Below are 19777 nucleotides of genomic sequence, written 5' to 3'. Positions count from 1 at the left end.
AGGATTTTGTCCTGCAGGGCCAAATGTGCAAACAAGCTCCACGTGGGCACCGGGCTGGGAAGGAGTTGTGGAAGGGGCAGAGGGAGGGAAATCCAGGTGCTGCTTGGAGGGAAGGGTGCAGGGAGCAGCTGGAATTACAGCAAAAGGGAAGGGAGAGATAAGAGGATGCTTTGAGTCCTTTATTCCTTAGGTGATGGGAAGTTTAGAGGAGATTAAAATCTTTTGAATTTTTTTTTTTTTTTTAAATTTTAAAAGCCAACATTTTATCGTATTCTAATTTAATGGGTAAGTGTTTGGGTAAAACTTCCTATCCCAAGAATATGATTATGGTTTCCTGTAAGGATGACAAAACCAGTCTTGTGCCCCTTGAACCCAAGTCCCACAGAGTTTTGGAGCACTGCAGTCCCTTTCTGCCCCAAGGGTGGCAGATCTGGCCAGAACAGCTCAGCACAACCAGCAGAGGAGGACAGGACAAAAGCATCAGGGCTGATTTCTGTGCTGCCACAACTCGGGGCAGTGTTGGAGGAGCTCTGCAGCCCTCCCGGTGCTTTTTCAAAAGCACCAAAGACATTTTGGCCCCTAAAACCTATTTATAAGAGTGTCTCCTCCCTGAAAAACCACAATTTCCAGTCAGTTTCTGTGCTCGCTGAAATTTGGAGAGCTTTGGGGGACCCTGGACCTCATTCCCAGTCCAATTTTTTATATTAGCAATTGACCAGGTCCATGAAATAAGCTGGTACAGAATCATGAACCCCAAGAACAGGGCTCCAGGTCTTTCGCCTGACAGAAGGACACACCTCAATAAATTTTGATGAAAAAAGGTGCGCTGAAAGAATTGCTGAACGTGGCTGAATGGACCCACTCCAGCATGTGAGGTTACCTAAAGAGTTTTCAGTTTCATTTTGTCCTCTGGCAACTGCACAGAATTTCAGCAGGTATTTAAATTAAGCCAGCAGCAGCTAAGAATGGGTTCTGCTCCTATGGCTTTACTACTTTTTATCAACTTTTACATTTCTTGTTTCCTCAAGCAGCTTGCCCAACACCAGATGGAAATTCTGTTGCCATTACTACATCACTCAATTTAATGGATTTTTTTTCAACAGCAAGGCTAAAAATGTATGGCCTCGTGAGGATTTATCAGAACTGTACCAAGATTAAAATTTCAGCTAATTATTACACACGTTTTACCAATTGTTCCTTTATTATCTTTATGGAAGGACCCTCACAAAAAGCAGTCTGATGTTGTGGTAGTCACTACATTGACTTCCACTTTTTGAGACCAGTATCTTTAAACAAGGAATAAAAAAAAAAAAAAAAAGGGATTTTAAGCTATGAGTGCACACGAGATGCCATGAGAAAGTTCTTTATGTCCTTCATTGCCTTTGTCCAGGCCTAAGGTGGCATTTTCAATTCCTTTTTGGATCACCAGCTCCCTGGTAAGGCTGGAATTTTTAGATTTTACAGGGCTTTTTTAATCACTGTGGATCCTGGTGTAAACCTGAAGCTTTCTGTGTCTCTCAGATACTGCTTACTGATTAATTTTTTTAACCAGCTGCTTGTCCATGTATTCATTTCTGTCATAACTCTTTCTTCACCTGCCTGAAACCAAGAGATTTCTAATTTTTCTTCCGTTTCCAAGTTTCTCAAAGTTCCCTGTCCACCCAGCACTGCCATCATAGTTCCTGAATAAAACCTCAGTGTTTCTCAACAGGGTGCAGAATTTCTTCCCCTAAACAACCTCTGCCAGCAGTGCCTCTTTTCTCAGGGGAAAATCTCCAAATAAATGCATAAATCAAACTTTCAATTCATTGTAAAAGCAAGTTGCTTCCCTAAGCAACAGGGCATGGCTAGATATCAAAAATAATTGTTAATATATTGGTTTTCTGGGATTTTAATGCACTTAAACAACAAATGTGTCTTTTCTTGATCTTGCATCACAGAGATCCACTCTGCCTGCTTTCCACTTCATGCTTCACCCAAAGTGTTTTTATTTCACCAGCCTATCAATCTTTGAAATTTGAAAATCACTCAGGTTTATCTGTGACTTGTGTTTCTTTCCCCACGGTTTGTGTTGAGAGCTTTAATGACATTCTCCTTTGAGTTGCCTCAGAGGAAAGGAAAGACCCAGGTTTTTTCACATGTCTGAGGAAGCATCTGTATGCTAATTCCCTCTCAACTTTGCAAGCAGAAAATTTAAAGGGAGATGGTTTTTAGCAAATACAGACCAGTTAGCAGTTAGAAATCTTTTAATGGTACCAATTTCTTGGGAGATTTTTTTTCCTCCCACCAGCTTTCAAGGCAATTTCCTGACTTTACAAAATCATCATAAGTTAATACTTGACTCCCAAAAGTCCTGCTCCACCTTAAAAATTGTACTGAATCTGTCAAACATCAATTTTGAATCAATGCCAATTCAGTATAAATAAAGCGTGATATGGACACTCCAGCAAAGGATTGCCTGCAAATCAAAAGGGCTCTTATCACACAAGGAACATGATAGATTTATCTCCAGTAATTCCAATTTTGATCACCTTTTCCAGAGAAGAACTTTAGTGACTGAAATAGGAATAAGATACACAGTAATTATTGTTTCCGGCTGTTAAAGATACTTTATATAAACATAGGCTGAGCCTAATCATTTTTTTAAAAGACCTAAACATTAATATTTTCATAATTAGGTTGAGGACTGAGGTAGTGGCTGTATCTGGTGAGTTTTAAAAGGGAAAAAAAACCCAAACAGATTCTGCCAATTAAAAATGAAAGGTCTAAGAGTAAACAGTGAATTCTTGCAGAGGATCCAATTCAGAGCATAGTGGGCATTATGTCAAATAAAAGCACAGAGTGAACTGAAGTATTAATGAACAGAAGAGATAGCCAGACATGTTTACACAGGCAGACAGGGCTGGAGGATATATTGACAACGTGGGGAGGTGTGTTGTAATAAACTTGAAGGGGGACAGACCTGTTGGGCCAAGTGTCCCTTTCCTGTCCAGGAATTCCTCATGTTCTCATTACCCTTTCACCTCTGGACAGCTGAAATATTAAAATCTGGCTCCAATCTTAAGGAAACTGAGTTTAATGTCCTTAATTTAGTCCCCAGTCCACATATATCCATATCACAAAACAATCACACAATTTGGCTCGACAGACAGCGGCTGCTGAGGAAAGAGGCTCATCCTGGAATGGCAGGGCTGTTACAAGGCAGGCCCAAGGCCTCTATAAAGAATTTAAATATGCACAGTACATTCACACCCGTGAGAAACCACCTTATTTTCACTTCTTTCTTTTCCTGGTATCTTTTGCATGCAGAGTTTTAATTGCCAAAGCAGTGTTCACGTTGCTGTATCATGGCAGCGGCCAAGCTGGATGAGAACAAAGGTGGTGTCTTGGGTTTTTCTGTGTTTTCTTCAGTTCCAAGTGCAGCCTCAACAACTTGATTCAGTGCATCTCCCTTCTCTGTGAAGCACAGAGGAGGGCTGCAGGGTTAGGTGCTGCACCCATAGATTACATAGCAGGAAAAACATGAGTGGCATATTTTGGTCCCGGGGATTGATATGCAACACTCCGAACACCGAAGTCAACTGCTAAATAATCTGGAGTCAGAAAGGGGCAGAGTGGCTGGGGAGGGGAAAAAAAAAAAAGTGAAGGGGATAAGAATTAATCATCGAAAGAGTGTTATGCTTTATGTTAGTAAATCATTTTAACTAATTAATTACATCATGTCTCCAGCCAGGCTTCCGATTTGAAATCTTCAGGAATCGGTGGGCAGGGATGCAAAAGGCACTTGTTCTCTTCATCTGGAAAACATCTATGTTGCTCATTTTCCAACATTATGGGGTTTTTTCCTCTGCATTTTTCTCTCAGAATTTTTTTTTATGCCTTGGTGATGATTTTCTTCTGATCTGTTTGCTTACCAGCATAAGGGGCATAAAATAGTGTAAAGAATATTGAGATAAATGTATTATAAAAGTATTGAAGAGTATTGGTATAAATGTCAGTGTACTGTGTGCATTTTGGGATGGAGAGAGGGGTGTAAGATGGAGGATAAGTCTGTCAGCTCGCAGCAGACACGGCTGATTTGTAAATAACAAAATTGTAGGATTTATTCCTTTTGATGCACTGCACTTTTATTAAAAGAAAATCCCCTGGAAACCTCTGTAAATGGCACGAAACATATAATTAGACTTAGCTTTTTTCACCCTCTGCTTATTTAAATGCTCCGTAACTTCAGCAGTGATTCAGTAACAACAGATTTTATAGAAACATCTGACAATGAGAACAAATATTTGCAGTGTTTTCAGTCTCTGCTCTGTATTTCTCTCTGCGAGGCAGAGCTTGCCTTCCTTGTGTGAGGATCAGCGTCGCTTTCCCTGCTGCTCACACCTCCAACCAGATCCACTTTCTAAACATCTAAATAACTAAATACCAGATGTGACTTTTTACCCCTCGCTTCCTACCTCTGAAATGCCACCCTACAAATTCCTGCCTCCAAATTTCAGGCGCGGACCTCCCAAAAATGAGTGCCACCAGCAGGCAGGCTTTGGCATAGGCAAAACCATCGTGGCCAGGCACAGCTGGTGGCACAAGAGCTCTCTCAGGCACTCACCTGCCCCAATAGCAGATACCCAAAGCTGTGCTGTGGTTGGATTTGTTCTCTTTTCCCTGGGCTCCACCACTCCTGCCCTTTCCCTGCTTGGTAAGGAAAGAAGTTTATACACAGAGAGCCAGCCCAGCAGAGTCATTGGTGTAGGTGAGCTACAAAGTCACCCAGGATGGGCTTTGCCGCCCTGAGCCTCAGCACCAGCCCCCACAAAGCCCTCAGAACAACCAAATATTAACAAATTAATATCACACTCTTAATACATGCTACAAGTTGGATCCACACCAGTACCTTTGCTTATGGGATGTGGCTCAGTCAAATGATGGGGCGGGAGACAGGGACATGGAGCTGCAATTCCTGACTCCTGAAGCCAAGGAGATCAACGCTCCCAGCAACCAACCCAGGCTGCCAGAATTATTCCAGAGACCCCGTTGCCTCCTCCCTAGCCCAGAATTTGGGAAATCACATCCATTTACAACCTCTTTGTCATTAAAACCATTGGCAGGTGGACCCACTGGCATGTGGACATCAAACAGTATTCCCACATTCTGCCCAGTGCCTCTTTTGGACCCATTTCCAACCTGTCAGAACAAGGGGGGAAAATACAGTCAATATAGTCGCTTCTGAACTAAAAAAAAAATACATAAAAAAGATAAAAATAGCCATTTTTAGAGGGTTTCAGGTTGAAGGTTGCTTGTCAGAATCCAAGAAGAGAGCAGCAGTTGTTCTGACACTGCGGTTTTCACATCCTTGTCAGAGATTTGAAGCAGGATAGCTGATGTGTGTTAAAAAAGGATGGGGAGGTTTAAAATAGTTTAGATGCTGCCTGGAGCAAGTTTGAAGAGATGTAGTAAGGAGGATTGGTAGGAGTGTACGTGCACCTAAAACCATCCATGGGGAGAAACAACTTGTCCAGCTGCTGGCACCTTTAATTCAATTCTGACCTGACACTCCTCAAATGACCCAGAGACGAGTCAGGAAATTTCCCAAGAAACATTTTTAAAACATAAACTGGGGAGGGAGTGACAACATGGAGAACACTTTCATTGCAAGGGAAAAGGAAAAAAAAATCTCTCTCTGGTTTTTGACAGCTCTAATAACCCAGAGTCTAAGATTTGGGCTTGGAAAGGGGCCAGTTGGCCAAGGCTCTATCTACAGACAGGCTGGAGATGATGCTGATAGTCAGAGGGAAGCAAACAGAAGACCTGGCAAGTCCAATGCCACCCCTGACGAAGGGGATGTCTGCCAGCTCCTGGGTAAATCTGCAGTTTAGGTGAGCAGCAGTCACTGGGTTGTGCCTCTGCTTCTCCTGGAATCTGATCCAGTCTGCAGCCACCCACAGAACGGCAGCAGTTTCCCAGATATTGGGCAATTCTGTACACAAGGAAACTATGCTGCAGTGGCTAATTGCTTTGGAAAATATGCTGCAGCAGCTAATTGTTTCAAATCATCTGGGATTTTCTAAATATCTCCGTAACCCTTGTGTTTCTGTAGATTTTAAAATATCCAGCTAATCTCCTGAAGTCGTGGAAAGAAAAATATGTTTTCCCCATGGTGGTGATAAGAAATAATTGGGGCAATCGATCGAGTCTGAAACTTTCAGATGGACATCAAAATGTCAACTTTGCATCCAGATCCTTTGCTGCTAATTTCACCTCCATTAACTTCATCAGGAGTCAGTGGGAAAAGCAGAGTGACACTAAGAAAGCCAGGGAAAAGGAAATTTGACCTAGTCCCAGCCAGGTAGCACAGGGGCTGCTGTGTAGCTGGAGAATTTATATTCACCATTCAGCCTAAAGCCAAACAAAAAACATCTCCATGTTAATAAATCTTCCACAGAGTTGTCCACTGGTCTCATGAAGGTTCACAACATCTGAGGGGCATTGGATGGTGTTCTTGATGTCCCATTTCTGGAATGGTTCAAGGTTGGACAGGGCTTGGAGCACCCTGGGATAGTGGAAGGTGTCCCTGCCCATGGCAGGGGGTGGAATGGGATGAGCTTTAAGGCTCCTTCCCACCCAAACCATTCTGAGTTTCTCATCAGGGGATGCCTTCACCCCAGACCTGCTGCTGGGGGACCCCAGCCCCAGAAGGGATGTCTCCCTTTACAAGGAATTGCGGGAGCATCTCAGGGATGTTTGCTTTCTCTCCTGCTTTTAGGACCAAAAAAGCAGAGGTTTAGCCCCAATTCCCACCTTGTCCTTTTGCAAACAACTTGCTGGCATTGCCACTACCCTGATGGCCAAAGCAGTGGCAGTTTTGGCCACTGGGTTCAGAGCCTGGCCCTCCATGTGACAAGGATTGCTCAAGTTTACCACTCTTGCTTTTACAAACTCAACCCCCCCCAAGAAGAAAAGAAAAAAAAAAAAAAAAAGGAAAAAATAATGAAAAAATGAATCTGTTATCACTGAGCATATGCAACTGCTAAACATCCTATTCAGTATAACTTCAGCCTGTTCTGAGAACTGAGTTTCACAGTTTCTTTATGCAGTATCTGTCTGTCAGATATTGCCCACTACATTACCATAGTCTATATAATATACTTCCACCAAAAAAAAATATATTTTGGGCATATTTTTTACTACCTGCTATGAAAAGAAAAAAAATGTTACAAGCTTTTATTTTCATTTTACATTGCATATGTCCTGTGTTCCTTGTAGTAATGGCACTAAGGAAATTTAAACACTGAGGAATTCATGCCTCCATTTTGATGGAATTTCTCTAATCTGCTAAATATAAATAGTACATCAATTTAGATATTTCTAGAGCAACCATTACCTTAGTTCTTCAGTATGACATCAAGGAGCCAACAGGCTATACACAGAATATTTGGGCTCCCTGCACAATTAAAGGTGCCACTAAATAAAATTCTCCAAATCTTTAATTTCTTAATAAATCAAATTCCCACAGAAGTGAAGGCAACTCCTGGGGTGCCAGGCAGGCAGTATTGCTGTAACAATTAACCCATGGCCAGAGGCAGTGGAGCAAAGGCTCCTTCTTCCATTCCTTTATTTTAGTTTTCTACCTTTCGGGTTCTGGTTTTGTCCAGCTGCCCCTTCCTCCTTTCTGTTCCCTCTGTGGCTGAGCTGTGCTCACACCAGCCCAATGCTGAGCAGGGTTGCACAACAAGCACCATCCCTTGCACCCCTTTGCTGACCAACTTATAACTGATCTGCACTTCTGCTGCTCCTTTATCACTGCCAGCTAACGCTGCAGTGGGGTCTTGAGGGTCATGATTTAGAAAAATTAAAATATATCAGGAAAATACTGATGTTGGCTCACTGGGAGGACACAGTTCATATTTATATTAAAAGTTCTTGATGTTTTAAACACCTCAAATTGAAACAACCTTTGATCTTCTCAGTAAGTGTCATATAAACAAGACAGGAACGCTGTGTGTCTGAGATATTTCTTTATGGTTTCCTAGCTTAACCTCACATGGGTTTAGGTATTGCAGGGGGACCTCACCACTGTATATAAGAAAATGAGGCCTAAATGTGCTCATATCCAGAGGATTCACCACCTTATTAATGCATATATGTCATGCATAGATTATTAACAGCTTCATAACTAGAGAGGAACTTGCATTTCAATAAACATACTTTTACAAGTGCAAAGAAAAAAAAGTTTTGCATTAGGATGTTACTTACTTCATGTCTTTGTCCTAGGAGAATGCAACTAAAGAAACCACATTTAAAATCAGACATTAGATATGCAAATATGTGTTCAGATCAGAGATGCGAAAATTATTCAAATGATTAATTATTCATCATAAAAATGTCAATTAATAATTCTGAAGCATAATAGGCATCTTTCTAATGCATCTTTATTTTTCAAGCCTAAATACTGTTGAATCTGTGTTCAATTGCATTCTAACAAGTTTTTAAAAATTCAACAAAGTAAACAACCAACTATAAACAAAAGTGAGCCGTGAATTTTAATCACTGCCAACTGAGCCAAGAAATGTGGCCAAACTTCAGCACTGATCCCAGAAGAGAAGGAAAAGCATCCCCATCTCATGGTGTGGGACAGTGGATGGAGGATGCTTGTGCCTCACTTCTCTCTGCCCAACAAAGAAAGAAATTTTGGGACCTGTGGATGCTGTTGCCCTGCTGCAGACACACAGGCAGACGTTGTGAATGGCAGCTGAGCAGCTCTAGGCCGTCAGAAGTGGCTTTATAAATGACAAAATTAACAAAAACATATGAGGAGATTCACTTTTAACGTTCAGGGACTCGCACAAGATCAAATATTACAGTGATCTGCTGGTTAGAAATGCCCAGGGATAGATAAATTAAAGCCAGACAATCTTTCCCCTTGCTTTTGGCTCGTATCCTATCCCTACATGGGTTTTCCGCAGAGGAACTCAAAAACTTTGGGAATGTTGATTCAAAAGGTTTCTTCCCAAATACCTCATCAGCGGGAGGGGGGAGAGTCATTCCCTGACCCTTTCTTCCTCTCCTCTGTGCCCTCTCCTCCATGTGGAAATTGGAAAAAAAATAAAGGATTTTCTTTCCAAATCTTGGTTTATAGGGACACCTGTATTAGGCAAAAGTATCCAGCGGCATCTTGGGCCCACATGGGGCCTTCCCTGCTCACAAAAATTATTCCAGCCTGTCTTATCCTCTACTGCCACAGGTGACTGCAGAAAATAATCCCCCCAGCATCTTTTTGTGTTTGATTTGGGGGTTTTTTGCAACCTCAGAATTCTTTGTCAAGGCAAGGACATCTTCTACACCCCAGAGATAGGAGCATGAGAAGCAGCCAGAACCCACAGGGATCCCAAATCTTGCAGGAGCAGCTCCCTCAGCGGAGCAGGGCTGTGGGGAGGGAAGGATGCTCTCCCCAGGCTTGGCTGCAAGTGGGCACATCTCATCTGGATCCCCTACATGGGGATGTTTAATCCCTGATGTAAGCAGGGTTCCACACTTTAGGGAAAATAGTCGAGAGTTCTGGCTGTTGAAGACATGAAGGAAAAGCCTCAGAGCTGCTGAAGTGTATTTAGAGGTGTTAAACCTCTGTCTTCACCAGCCTCTAAAATGTATTAGCCAAAATTCCTCAGCCAGAACATCTTTGCTCCTATTTCCTCAGTTTTCCTCCTTCCACGTGGTGGGCAAGAAAACACAGTCCCCGTTACTCATCCTCCACCAGGGAGAAAGCAAACACACCAAAATAAATAAGGCAGTGAATCATCCCCTCAGCCCATGCCACCACATCCCCATAAAGCCACCACGGCAGAGGGTCCCAGCAGAAGGCTCAGGTCCTGCAGGGCCTGTGCCCCAAAGCCCTCCTTGGTGGCTGCTCACCTCCCCTCTCAGTCAGAGCTGGGTGCCTGGGGGTCACAGGGAGGTGTCTCCCTGCACAGCCCCTTTCTCATGGCAGGGTTTGTCCCTGGCAGCAGGATCTGGCCCTACAGATCCTCGCAGCCATGGGAACACGGGGTTATCTCCGAGGGGCTTGTCTTCATCACAATAGGTTCTGGTGGACAAAGGAAACCCACCGAGGAGCTGGAGGCAGGACTGCTTCTCCTGTGGCTTTAACCAGGCAGGTCTGCATCAGGATCAGGCCACCCTCACCTCAACTTGCAGCATTTCCATGGAGGAAAACCTGAGGAAATGAAGAGAAACCTGCACTCAGAGAACTGCCCTTAAAACCATCTCCAAGTGCTGGGAGCTGCACACAAGGAAGGAGCTGGGGTTTGTGAGGATATTTTGGCTCTGCTTGCCCTTAAGCTGATGGGGTGTGGGGGGGGATAGGATGTGCAAAAGTTTTAAAATGGAGCAGGGAATAGTATGTGCATGGGGATGCTGATGGAGCAGGACTGAGATCTGGGCTGCCAGCACCACCCCAATGAAGGCAGGATCTATAGCCTGTCATTATTTCCATCTCCTAAAGAAGCTGCACACCCTTTATTAGTTCAGAGCCGGGCAGGAAATCATCGCCTGGATTAAGGTTAAATTCCATCTCAGAAGGGCTTAGCTGATTGCTAAATGTTTATGTCCAGTGTCCAAAAATTAAAAATTTAAAAAAAAAAAACCAAACAACAAACACCCCCATATCTCACATTAAAATACCATCCAATAATGTTGGGTGCTATGTCAGTCCTGCGAAGATCCGAGCAGTTTCATCGCTCCGATGCAAACCCTGCTGAGGCACATCAGAGCTGGGGAAACTGTGAGATTGAGGGCTGAAAGAACAGCCAGCAAAATTATGAATAGGGATTATCTGACAATGCCGACATGTTCCTTAAAGCCCTTGAGCGTCATCGCACGCTCTGAGGGTTTGTTTTTCAGCGTGGCTGCAGATAAATATATTTATTGATACACCATCGACAGCACTCCTGCCTACTGCGAGTCAGGCTGCAGCCTCTCGTAATCTCCAGTTCATCCCCTCGTTTTGTAATCTGGAAATGTAGGAACAATATGTAAGGAGTTTGTAATGGGATTAATTTATTTTGAGGACTTGTTGGTTGGGTTTTAGGTTTTCTCCTTTTTCTCCTATAAAACGTGGGTGAGTGGAAATTGAGCAAGTCAGTAATTAGCATTCACTTTTTTCTTTTCCTTTCTTTTTATCATATGCATCTAAATTCAGTTTAGCTCTTTAAGGAATTGCCAGACTGCCCTTGATTTATAGGCAGTGCATTCTGGATCTGAGAGGATCTAATTCAAACTAATAATACTTGAATTTGATTTCAGGATATTTGTGCTGTGCTATATATTTCATTAAGATACCATCATTCTGTGTGCGTGTGTATGCGTGTGATATGCCTCTGTGTATCCAGGTACATTTAGGCATGGAGAAGTCATGCATCCTGCAGGAAAATCGTGCTGGCATTTAGAGAACAGTGTCAAGAAAACTTTTAACAAAGCCACGATGACTCGTAGCAGGGAACAAAAATATTGATATAAATAAAACTATTAAATGCAAATAAAAATAATAATTTAGAGATATTAAGGCAGCTCGTTCCCACCTTTGCCTGGCTGGGGATTGCAGCGGCAGCAGACGGCCAGAGCCTGCCTCTCCCTCCCCACTCCGCCTGCAGAGCCCGGGGTTGAGGAGGGGGACACCCGGAGGTGCCACTTCCAGCCCGGGAGGACATTTGGATGCTCCAACCCGGAGCCCCCCCGTGCGCTGCTGCCTCCCCCGCATCTCACAGGGTCACCCACTCCCGTGTAACCAAGAGATGACCAAAAAAAAAAAAAAACAAATAATCCCAGAGGCAGATCTCGGTGGCTCTGATGAGCTGCAAAGACACCCTGCGGGGGAGAGAGGGGGTCCCTTCCTTGCTCTGCGGTGCTGGACCGCCAGGAAGGTGTTCCCTGAGCAGGACCATTCTGGAGCGCGATCCCATCGCGGCTGCTCGCCCTCCACTTCTTGCTTTAGGCTCACAGTTCAAGAGCAGTTTATCTGAGCTTAATGTAAGTAAAAGTGCAGCGTGGGATCAGCGTGCCGTTTGTTTCGGTTTTCTTCGGGAGGGGGAGAAGGAAAAAAAAATAAAATAAAATAAAGTGCTGGAATAGGCTGAACTCTTGTCAGAGCAGGGAAATTGTTTCGCAGCTCTTTCACGCAGCCCTTTGGGCAGCCCCACGTTTACCTTGGGAAAGGACCGTGCGAGTGGGCAAGAGGCGAAGTTTCTCTTTGCAGTGAGACTATTTCGAGCTCCTTCGGGAGGAAGGAGCGGCCGTGGGCTGTGCTGGGAGCTGGGCATGAGCGGCTGGAGCCTCAGCCGGGTCTGCCCCCTCTGCAGCCGAGCGCCTTCGCTCAGCATCCCCGGCTCGCCCTGCCTTTACTTACTTCGATATTACTTCTCGATTACGCGCGGTGCGAACCGGCTTTTTGATTAACAAACCGGCAGAGCGCTGGTTAAGAACACTTAAACTTCAAAAAAAGAGAAAAAACTATCCCCCTGGGAAGTGGGCTCTGAATTGGTTAATAATGTGCAGTACTTGCTAAATTGCTGACTTCCAGATGTGGAAAATATCTTTCTTGTTTAGGACCTACGTAACCTGATTGGATTACGACAGAAGCGTCACATTGGAAGGCTTTTGAGTGATGATTTAATTAACCATACAGTAGAAAGCTGTATTTGCCAGGAAACCCCTTCCATATTTGCATAACCAATCCCTTCAGTGCAAAGGTGGAGTCTGGGCTTTTTTTTTTTTTTCTCTTCTTTTTTTTTTTTTTTTTCTATATGCAATTTTATTTTAATTTTAATACTTGAAAAAAGTGAAAAACTTGTAACCTCCCTGAAGTTCAGCCCCACGCGTTACTCGTCCACGCTGTCTCTCTCTGCTCATCCAGCTACTTCCAAGAAAGAGCAGAGCCAGGAAAAGAGCCCATCTCACCCCTGATCCATATCTGTGAACAAAACAGATAGACTGTAAGATCTCAGCACGTTTGGTTGATTTTTTTTTTCATCAGATTTAGCTGACTATTCAAATAACCTGGACGAGTGCTGAAATGAAAGGGGGGGGTTGGGGGGGGGGGGGGGGAGAGAGAGAAAGAAAAAAAAAACTTAAAAGCCCCAAAAGAAACGCGTGAAGGATAAAAATAAAACCGCACCAAAACAAGCCAGGAGCTTATTTGCAGTACCCGAACAGAGTTTAGTTTCTAGGCTTTATGTTAGGGTAAGTTTTAGTTTTCCCCAGCGGAGGCGGCGAGAGCGCGGAGCGGGGCTGGCCGCGGGGCGCTGCGGGGCAGGACGCGGGACCCGCCGGGGGGGCACGGGCAGCGATCCCGGCCCAGGATGGCAGAACCGGCAGGGATCCAGCCCGGGGGCTGGGGATCCGGCGGGATCCTGCTGGGGAGGGGGCGGGGGATGCCGCCCGGGGGATGCGCGGGGGGACCCTGGGGCAGGGATGCGCCTGGGGCCGGGGGGGCGAGCGGGGATGCGGCCCGGGGCTGGCAGAGATGCGGGCCGGGAGCGGGGGCAGGGCAGGGCTGCACGGCGGGGCAGGGGGGCCGCAGCCCCCGGGGGGGTTGGGATGCGGTGGCGGGGCGCGCTGAGTTTCCGCGGGGCGCGGAGCGGCGCGGAGCGGAGCGGCGGGGCGGGGGGCGGGCGCGGGGCGGGGGGCGGGCGGGAGGAGGTGGAATTGCATTTCTGCCGCTAAAGCGTTCGCGGAGACTTCAAGGTATAATCTATCCCAGATCCTTTCCCAGAGAGAAACTTGGCGATCACGTTTCCACATGATGCTCACGTTTGGTGCTCTCCAATTATCCCTCCCCACAAAGATAGGTGGCGTGTGTTGCAGGGTCTCTCCTCTCGCTCGTACAGAAAAGAAAAAGAAAAAAATGTCATTAGAAGAGGCGTAACACGTCAGTCCGTCCCCAGGTTTGTGTTTCCTGGAGTGGCAGAAAGAGATCAGTCCTAACCTGCCCAGCAGGAATAACGGTCCTTCCGACAACTCTTTGCAAGGCTTTTTACAATTTCTCCAGGAGCTGCATCTCCCTTCACCTTTTCTCCTCCACTTCGCGGCTTCTTCATGCTTTTTCTTCTCACCATTTCTGGCCAAAACTACAAACAAGACTTCGCAGGTAGGTTCGGAATTTAATTCCATTTTCTCTCTTTTTTTTTTTCCTCTTCTCTTCTGTTGTTTTTTTTTTTTTTTCCTCACACCATCTCACGCATCAGAGGGGTTATTTCATTTCGAGAGTATTTTAATTTTTCTGGATTGTTTATACTTGGGGAGAAAAAAAAAATATTTTTTAATTTTTTTTCAATCTTTTGAACCGAAACCTGAAGTCACCCCAGCACCGCTCCAGGAAGGGATGAGCAGTTTCGGGGTGCTCGGGGCTGTGCCACCACCACCCCTGCTCCCCTTACCTGTCAGCCAGGTACGGGAGCTGCCTTTTAAAACGCAGCAGCAAAAGTTTTAGTGTTAGGAAAGGACTTGGTCCTCCTGCAAGAAAAAAAAACCCCGAAACATCCCCCCACCCACCTCCTGCTCTTTTTATTTCAGGTTTTACATCCGAGCTCTGAAAGTTTGCAGGTACCTGTTAATGCTTTGCATGCCCTGAGCTTGCAGAGCCAGCCCGGCCGGGCACCGCTGGAGCCCCAGCCCCGGGCAGGGCTCCCCGGCAAAGGATGTGTTTCCCCAAACAGAAAGTTTTGCTGTTTTGTCTGCATAGTTGGTTTCATTTCTATATTTTATTTTGTGAAGCTGGCTGAAGTAACACCTTAGCTTCTGGGAGCCTAAAGCAAGAAGTGAAAGTACAGGCTGGAACTTAAAAGTCGTTTACCAAAAGGAAAAAAAAAAAAAAAATTAATACATATTTTTAAAAGCTTGCCGGTAGTCTGGGAGGAAAAGTGTTCTCGAAATTTGCAGGTTTAAAATTATTGACAACTTTTTTGCGGGAGGCTGGAGAGTAGGGAAGGGAGTGAAATGCATTTAAAACAATTCACCATTGGTCGTTTTGCATGAAAACGCCAATTGCCGAGGCAGGCTGAGGGTCCGGGCTCGCCTCGGTGCCTGTCCTCCCTCCCCGCTGCTCTCCTCTCCTGGCAGATCTGCCGCGGTGATGCCACCATTGCCCACCCCAGCCTCGGGAATAACTGGCGAATGCTAAAGTTTCTAGCACATTTCTCAGCCTCTTCTTTGCTCAGCCACATTCATGCACATCCACAGAGCCACCCATTCCCTCTGTCCAGGCGGAATCCCAGGCAGGAGAGTGTGAGTAAACACGCTGACCCTACGCACACTCTCTCAATCTCCCCATCCTCTTACCTGCTTGGAGATTTATTATTTTTTTTATTTATAGCCAAGCAGGTTTTATAACAGCAAACGCCTGAGAAGAGAGTTCAGGCAGAATAAAAAGACCCAACAGCAGCACACTTCACTGCTCAGTCCTGGTGTGAAGCTCCAGCAAAGTAAAAAGACACAAGGGAGAGGAAAGAGGAAAAAGGGGGGGGAAAATCTCACTCTGCTTTAAATAGATATATATATATATTGAAACTGTTGAGTCAGGTAATAATTTTTTGGGTTTTATGTAAAACTCCCAGTGCAGGAGAAGACAATAGATGCGAAGGCGAGGGGGCATCCTGCTCAGGAGAGCAAGGGTTAATTGCCCTTGTTTTACAGTTTGCATCTGTTACATCTTTTATAGCCCCCTGTTTAAACTAATCCTCAAGTCAAAGCATCTTTAAAGCTACAGCATCTTCTTCGAGATGGACTGAGTTTCAGGAGCGTTCTTGCAGCAAACCAAACGCTCCTGCCCCTCTCTCCCTTTGACAGATAGAGCCTCCTGCCCAGCCCGGGCACACAGGCACACACAGTAGGTCTAAAAGTTTACAAGTTGCTTTTATTTCTTTTTTTTTTTTTTTTTCTTCCTTAAAAACAAAAAAACCAAAACCCAACTGAAGGGCTGAAAACTCTGACAGCGGTAGTTTTGATTTCTGTTTCTTTTCTGGGAAGGAAAAAAAATATGACACTCTGAAGCTTTGTTTAACTAAGGGGCAGGGGAAACCCTGAATATTGTCAAACTGACTAAAAAGGTGACAGAGGTTTATAATTACACTCCTCGTTGTTAGGGGGAGGGGGAGGTATCCGTGCTGAGCTTTACCCCAAAAGGACAGGGGAGAGCCATGTTTCCCTCTCCTCTTATCACTTTGCTGGAGAGCACTTTGTGGGGAAAAAAAATGAAGGCAGGAGAAGGGTAGGATTTCTCGTGAAAAGAAGTTCTAGTGTCAAATTAAAGTACTTTTAGGAGGAAATGGTCCGCCTAGCATTGAGTCAAACAGCCTACTGTAAAAGCTGTGCATTCCCTCATACGGTCATGAGTTATGACTCATTTGAGATGTAATTCTTGTCTCTCTCTCTCTCTCTCTCTCTGATCTGCTTTGCTGGTGCAACACACACACACGCAGGGAGGGAGACACACGCACACGCGCTCACACACACACACACACACGCAGAGACACACACACACACAGAGAGAGAGAGAGAGAGAGAGAGAGAGAGAGGGAGCAGAAATAAATAAATAAATAAATATATAAATAAATAAAGAAGAAATCTGCCCGGCTGGGGAGAGAGGGGGAGCCCGCTCCGACCGCGTCCCACCTCCCCCGGCACGGCCAGCCTCGCCGTGTGCGTGGATGGGTTCTTTTTCGGGTGCAAACTGGGGTCCCCGTTGGCGCCCTGCGTTTAAATGGGACATCCCGATGCCCACATTGTCGCTGTGTTTGGTCGTTACATAGAGCCTGCGTGCTGCTGCTGCCGCTGCCGCTGCCGCCGCCGCTGCTGCTGAATCAGGGAGTCGAGCCCATGCGAACTGCCATCTGATCCACTCTTATCAATGAAGCAGCAGATCATGGCGGATGGCCCCAGGTGTAAGAGGCGAAAACAAGCCAACCCCCGGAGGAAAAACGGTAAGACGGCCCCCCGGGAAAACTTTTTCCGGCCGGTTCCGCCGCGGCCGTGGGGGGAAAGGCGGCGGCGGCAGGACGGGGAGCGGGACGGGGAGGGGGGCACGGCAGCCGGGGCTGGCCGCCCCCCGCCTCCCTCCCTGCGCGGCGTCCCGCGGAGCTGCGCGGCCGCGGAGCGCCGGCGGTGCGGAGAGGGGCGCGGGGGGAGCGCTGCCGCCCGCCCGCCGCCGCCGCCGCCGCCGCCGCGCCCCAAAGTTTGTTGCGCGGGCGCGGAGCGGAGCGGGCGCTGCCCCCGCGGCCCCGAGCGGCGGGGCCGCTGCCCCGGAGCGGCGGAGGAGCGGCGGGGGCGGCCCGGCTCGCCCGGCAGCGCTGCCCGGCTCGCTCCGGCGCTGTCAGTGCGGGCCGGGCCGGGGCGCGGAGCGGAGCGGAGCGGGGAGGTGGGAGGCGCGGAGCGGCGCGGAACGAGCGGGGCGGGCGGCCCTGGGAAAAAAACCCGGCAGCGTGAGAACCCCGAGGCGGGCTGGCACCGAGTTAGCGGCGACTCTCTCTCTCTTTCTTTCTTTCTTTCTTTCTTTTTTTTTTTTTCCCTTATTGTTAGGGACTCGAAAATGAAACTTCCTCCTCCCTGATAATTAATAATACTAATGAGCTCGGTGCCCGATTGTCCGTCGCTGCCCTCTCCCCCGGTCCCCGCCGGCCGCGCAGGGCCGGGGCGCAGTGGGACGCGGTGTTCTGGGCTGATTTCACATTTGGCAGCTTTCACTGGTGTGGTGGGTCTCTCTTTCTCCGTCTCTCCCCGTCCCTCCCTTAGTTTCTTCCTTTCTCTCCCGGCTGATAGCCGCTTCCCCGCCGCCAGCTCCCCCCTCCCCGCCCGCAGCCCCTCCGTGGCCATCCCGGCCCCACTTCCAACAACTTTCCTCTCGAGGAGCCGGAGGAAGGAAGATATTTGTGTGAACCTGAACCCATGCGCTTATAGCTCAGCTACTTCATTTAAGTGGAGAGGTGGAGGTGGAGGGGGGCTGAAGGAGGAGGGGGACGCACACAACAACAACAACAACAAAAAACACAAAGACAAGAGAATGTTGATTAGAAACAAATGATCCTGCCCCCCCCTCCTTGCCTCTCTCTAGGTTGTGAGTGTGTGTGTGTGTGTGTGTGTGTGTGTGTGCGTGTGTGTGTCTTTTTCTTGTTGTGGTGGAGGCGTCGAGCCATATGGGGGAGTGATAGAGGAATTTTAGTCAGAAACTGTTCGTTATGTTACACTGGCTTTTCCCTTTGTGTTGTCTTTGATCTATTTGCTTGGCTTAGTATTACAAAAAAAAAAAAAAAAAAGCCAAAAAAAAAAAAATACCCCAACTAAAATAATATATTCCGAGCAGCTTCCCAAGGATCCGTTTCTTGTTATCTTTTTTTAAAGTCTCTCCCCCTCCACCACCACCCTTTACTCTTGTGTCTGTCATTATTTAAGGTGGTCCTCACAGAGGAGACCTCCCCTTCCCCTCATCTCTGGGTAATTTAGTAGACATTAAAATTACACGTAATGTTTCCCTCTCCTCTCTTGTGTTTCCTCTGTTCTTTTTATTAAATGTTGGTTATTGATTTTCTAAAATCAATGTCTGTTGTGGGGCTTTTTTCCCCTTACAAGTATCTAAAGCACGTTGCTGATCAACTGGATAACAAAAGCTTTGTGTCAAGTAGCCTTTTTTCTTATGTTAAACAGTCATTTTTGAGAGAAAAAGAGAATGAGATTTAAAGCAACGCATCCAGAAGTGCTCTTTTGCAGTAAAGAATATTCTGAGTGTTTGAGGGGGTTTTATTCTTCTTCCTCAGCCTCCTTGCTTTTCCAGGCAGGACTATTAGTTTAGCGTGTTAAACCCATCACATGCTCTCTGATGAGGGATGCATCTACGTGTTTAATATTTTCTCAACATGATTTGAGTACTAAAAAAAACCCCACCACCACCACCACCACCCTTACCCCCCCCCCCCCAAAAAAAAAAAAAAAAAAAAATCCTGGATGCCTCTGTTTGCCCAGGACACCAGGACCGTATCCTGGTAGTGCAGCCAAGTCTTTGGGAGCACGTATGGAGCGGGGTGGCAGATTCTGGTTGTTCCCATGCAAAAAGGTGTTTTCAGGGAGCTGCACTAACTTGGAAAAGCCACCACACTTGGGAGACGAAAGTTTAATTGCGATTTTTAAGGTAACCACTTAAAGATCCCGCAAACTTCAAGTGTGTGTGCGCTGCTTATGCGAAGGGCTGAGTTCTCCCTTCAGTGTCTTACTCTGGCCAAGACACGGGGTGTGTGTAGGGGGGGGGGGGAAGGAAATAATTCCCTACTTTCTGTCTGTCCCCCCTTTCCTCTTTGTGCTCCCCTAATTTGTTCCTTTCATTCATTTCTGAGTGAGAAATGCCCTGGTTCTGAGGAGCAGGTAGAGCGAGGGTGGGTTTGGTTTGTTCGTTGTTTTTTTTTTTTTTTTTTCATTTTCTCTTTCTCGACAAGCACGTATCCAATGCCTTTCCCGTTGGGAATTGCCTAGGATTTATCTGGACTGAGTGGATTTTTCTTCTTTCCTGGAATCGTGGAAAAGATGTTACTTCTGAGCTTGTGTCTTTGCTGATAACACCAGGAACGGTGATGCTTATCGAACTCGGACAGAAATTCCTTAGAAACGCAGCAGAACCAAAATAAAATTTAAAAGCCACGAAAAAGGAAATAAAAATAGATGGTCATGAAGGAAGCGAGAGGAGTGTTAGTGAATCCCAGACACATTACAGACGGGGGGACAAAACAGAATAATCCAACTAATGCCTCAG

At 46.3% G+C, this 19777-nt stretch overlaps 2 protein-coding genes across 9 annotated transcripts in view; one reads left to right on the top strand and one right to left on the bottom strand.

Annotated features, from left to right (window-relative positions):
- Positions 1–246: 246 nt before the first annotated feature.
- On the bottom strand, positions 247–16798 carry LOC139593930 (uncharacterized). Of its 8 annotated transcripts, XR_011680436.1 has the most exons (4): positions 13163–16798; positions 10665–12958; positions 10101–10207; positions 8409–8774 (listed from the first exon to the last, which is right to left on the bottom strand). XR_011680436.1 is itself a non-coding variant. In XM_071435481.1 (3 exons), exon 2 carries the CDS (start codon positions 14155–14157, stop codon positions 13204–13206), a length of 954 nt encoding a protein of 317 aa, XP_071291582.1. In that variant the 5' UTR covers positions 14158–14280; positions 14424–16798; the 3' UTR covers positions 8409–12958; positions 13163–13203. The 8 variants fall into 8 exon arrangements, 3 of the variants coding, with proteins under 3 accessions (XP_071291582.1, XP_071291579.1, XP_071291580.1); XR_011680433.1 differs by lacking the exon at positions 8409–8774 and adding an exon at positions 247–5181 and having other exon boundaries at positions 10101–12958; XR_011680435.1 differs by lacking the exon at positions 8409–8774 and adding an exon at positions 247–3618 and having other exon boundaries at positions 10101–12958.
- Positions 16799–16823: 25 nt separating this feature from the next.
- The window catches only part of ZEB2 (zinc finger E-box binding homeobox 2), a 111178-nt gene continuing 108224 nt past the window's right edge, over positions 16824–19777 (top strand). Inside the window, exon 1 of the mRNA XM_071435477.1 lies at positions 16824–16964. Within this exon, the coding sequence (XP_071291578.1) occupies positions 16892–16964 (73 nt within the window). The 5' untranslated portion in view covers positions 16824–16891. The remainder of the gene's footprint in view (positions 16965–19777) is intronic.

Source organism: Agelaius tricolor, unplaced genomic scaffold, assembly GCF_023055355.1.
Source record: "Agelaius tricolor isolate 1412-34295 unplaced genomic scaffold, bAgeTri1.0.p SCAF_10, whole genome shotgun sequence".
Classification (NCBI taxonomy): Eukaryota; Metazoa; Chordata; class Aves; order Passeriformes; family Icteridae; genus Agelaius; species Agelaius tricolor.
This window is presented reverse-complemented; position numbering and strand designations above follow the sequence as displayed.

Coding starts and splice junctions, on each gene's coding strand:
- LOC139593930 (XM_071435478.1), bottom strand. CDS start 14,157: ATGGAATTAAATTCCGAACCTACCTGCGAAGTCTTGTTTGTAGTTTTG.